A 2578-nucleotide genomic window follows, 5' to 3' on the forward strand; every position below is an offset into this window, starting at 1 on the left:
CTGTGATTGTGAGTTTGTCTGAGATCCAACTGCTGTAGGACTGATACAGGAACCACTCAGGGAGACAGAGAAACAGAAAACAAAAAGACACAAAAGAGGGTGGACAGAAAGAGCATGTGGGCAGCGAATAATGGCAGCTTCAACATGCCAAAAAAATATCACAAAACATGAGGGAATACAATACAGAATTGAATGTTATGAGAACTACCAGACAAAGTATATATAATGTATAGAAAGTTAACTGTAAGCTAATGTACATATGCTTTGCGTCTATATTTAAAGATTGAGAGTGTGTCTGAGTCCTAAACTAAGGCAGGGAGTATGTTCCAAAATTGAGGGGCCATATAAGATAAAGCTCGACCTCCTGCTGTGGTTTTTCTAACTGACAGCAGGCCAGCACTTTGCGAGCAGAGTGTACATGCTGGGTTGTACAACTCTGTGAAATACTGCAGAGCCAACCCTTGTATAGACTTGTAAGTCAGTATTTTATAGTTAACACACTACTTAGATTGTAGTCAGTGCAGAGATGTCCTTAAAGGATAGTATATTTTGCAGTTTGGCAATATTAAACAAGTGAAAGAATGCAGTTTTAAAAATGCTGCAAATGTGCAGATCTTTCAGATCTCACCAAGGTTTGTGAAGGTTCTGCTAAGATGAACATCAAGATTCAGAGCAAATTTAGAAACCAATTTTATTTAGGCTAGTAGCACCATTTGTCTTAGTTGATAAAGCTGCATGCCGTTAATAAACACTGAAAATCCATACAATGTGGCAACATATAGGCGAGAACGGCAACGGGCCAAGCACTGATCCCCAAGGGACACAAATCAATTAAATCAGGATAGCCTCCCGTTTAACTCCAACAAGATTTTCCACCCTGTTAAAGAAGATGCTCTGGTGGGTAATGGATGGTAAAGTGTTCAGTACTTTACTGAGGTCTTAGAACACAAGAATAGCCAGGTAATCACTGTTGACTGACTAGCACAGATCATTGACAACTCTAGTTAACACTCTTTCTTTGCTATGATAGGGTCAAAACCTAGACTGAAAAACATCCAAGGAGTTTTTCAGGCATAAATGCATAGTTTTTGCAACACCACATTCTCTAAGATCGTTGCAATAAATGGTAGGTTTGATATTGGTCTATAATTAACAAGCTCACTAGGATCAAGATAAGGTTTTTTGATGGGTTAAATGACTCAACGAAAAATGCGATGATTTTGCAAGAATACACATTTAACATATTTTGCTGCATTTTCTATGGCAACGTAATTATTGCAGCATACTGTATGGCTTCAAAGGCTTCATAATTCCATAATTTATAGCACATTAAAATGTTTCTGATTTAGGTTGCTTTTTTGGCACTTTTGGTGTTCCATAGATTGTACTCGGCCGTAATTAGGAATAATCACCACTAGGTGGCGGAAAAATACATTGGCATGGCAGGGAAAATGAGAACAAAAGTATCCTATTTTCAACGAGGTTTTAATTTCTGTCTACAATGAATCTTAGTGAATTAAGTAGTTGTGCCACAAAAGATGATAATCTGCTCAATTTACCTTAGTAATGTAGTTTATTTAGGCACAACCAGCAAAAATTTAATGAAACCAAAAATAAAACTTGCAACGCACAATATCCATCAGGCTTCTAAACGTGAGAAATGCTCACTATAGCTCAAGAACATACGAAAATTAAATGTAAAATATATTCTTAACTGGTCTAACAAAACCCCCCTTGAAATATATTTTACTATTATCACCAGTATGGATTAACAACTGATTTTATTAGGCATTTAGACACAGTTCAGAAGTCTTTAGTTAAATCCTTGGCCATGATTTAATCATTCCAATGTAATGCACAGGTCATGTGGATATTCTGCAAGTGGGAAGATGTGACAAATGATGAGATAAATGCAGCCACTTGTAAAAGGAGAGTTAAACAGGTCTAACCAGTTCCCCAAGCCATACAGTAACAAACACACCAGAACATAATTACTGTAGCCAAGGCTTTTCCATGAGCTCTTTGGCAGCGCCTTCATATCGTCCACCACACTGTGTTACTGGAAACTCCTCTCCCTGATAACTGTAGAGTCATCGGTGCTTGCTTTAAAGTGTATGGTGTAGATTTTAACATTTGGCTGCTCATTTAGCATCTGCCAAAGATGTTTGAACTCAAAACTGGACAGCGCTTGGGGGTATGTCGAACATGGATGGGTCGAACTGTTGGCCTTTGAATGGCGAGCCCTCCGCATCCCAGCCCTTCTTCAGCATCTCGTGAACCTTCTAAAACATATACAAAAAAGAAGCATTTGAGGAAAAACCTGGACCCTCGGCGGCGCGACCTGGTGGACGCCAGCTCACTCTGTCACTTTACCATCTCGTGGCTCTGCGGTTTCCCCTGCAACTTCTGGTGGTAGTCGAAGGTGAGCCGGTCAAGCACGGCATGCTCCTCCTCATCCACGGTGGCCATGGAGCGCTCGCGGTTGATCTGGTTCACATCGATTTCCTCCTCTCCTTTCAGCACGGCACTCCACCACACCTCCCCGCATTTACTGAGAGACAGCTGAGGAGGAAAGGGA

The 2578-nt window shown here is 40.3% G+C and overlaps 1 protein-coding gene across 1 annotated transcript in view; it reads right to left on the bottom strand.

The window, feature by feature from the left end:
• Nucleotides 1-677: 677 nt before the first annotated feature.
• nudcd3 (NudC domain containing 3) overlaps nt 678-2578 on the bottom strand; it is a 4584-nt gene continuing 2683 nt past the window's right edge. The window contains exons 5-6 of the mRNA XM_027020995.2: nt 2374-2562; nt 678-2282 (exon numbers count right to left, since the gene is read on the bottom strand). Coding sequence (XP_026876796.2) covers nt 2172-2282; nt 2374-2562 — 300 coding nt within the window. The 3' untranslated portion in view covers nt 678-2171. The remainder of the gene's footprint in view (nt 2283-2373; nt 2563-2578) is intronic.

This window comes from Electrophorus electricus, chromosome 17 (assembly GCF_013358815.1).
Source record: "Electrophorus electricus isolate fEleEle1 chromosome 17, fEleEle1.pri, whole genome shotgun sequence".
NCBI lineage: Eukaryota > Metazoa > Chordata > Actinopteri > Gymnotiformes > Gymnotidae > Electrophorus > Electrophorus electricus.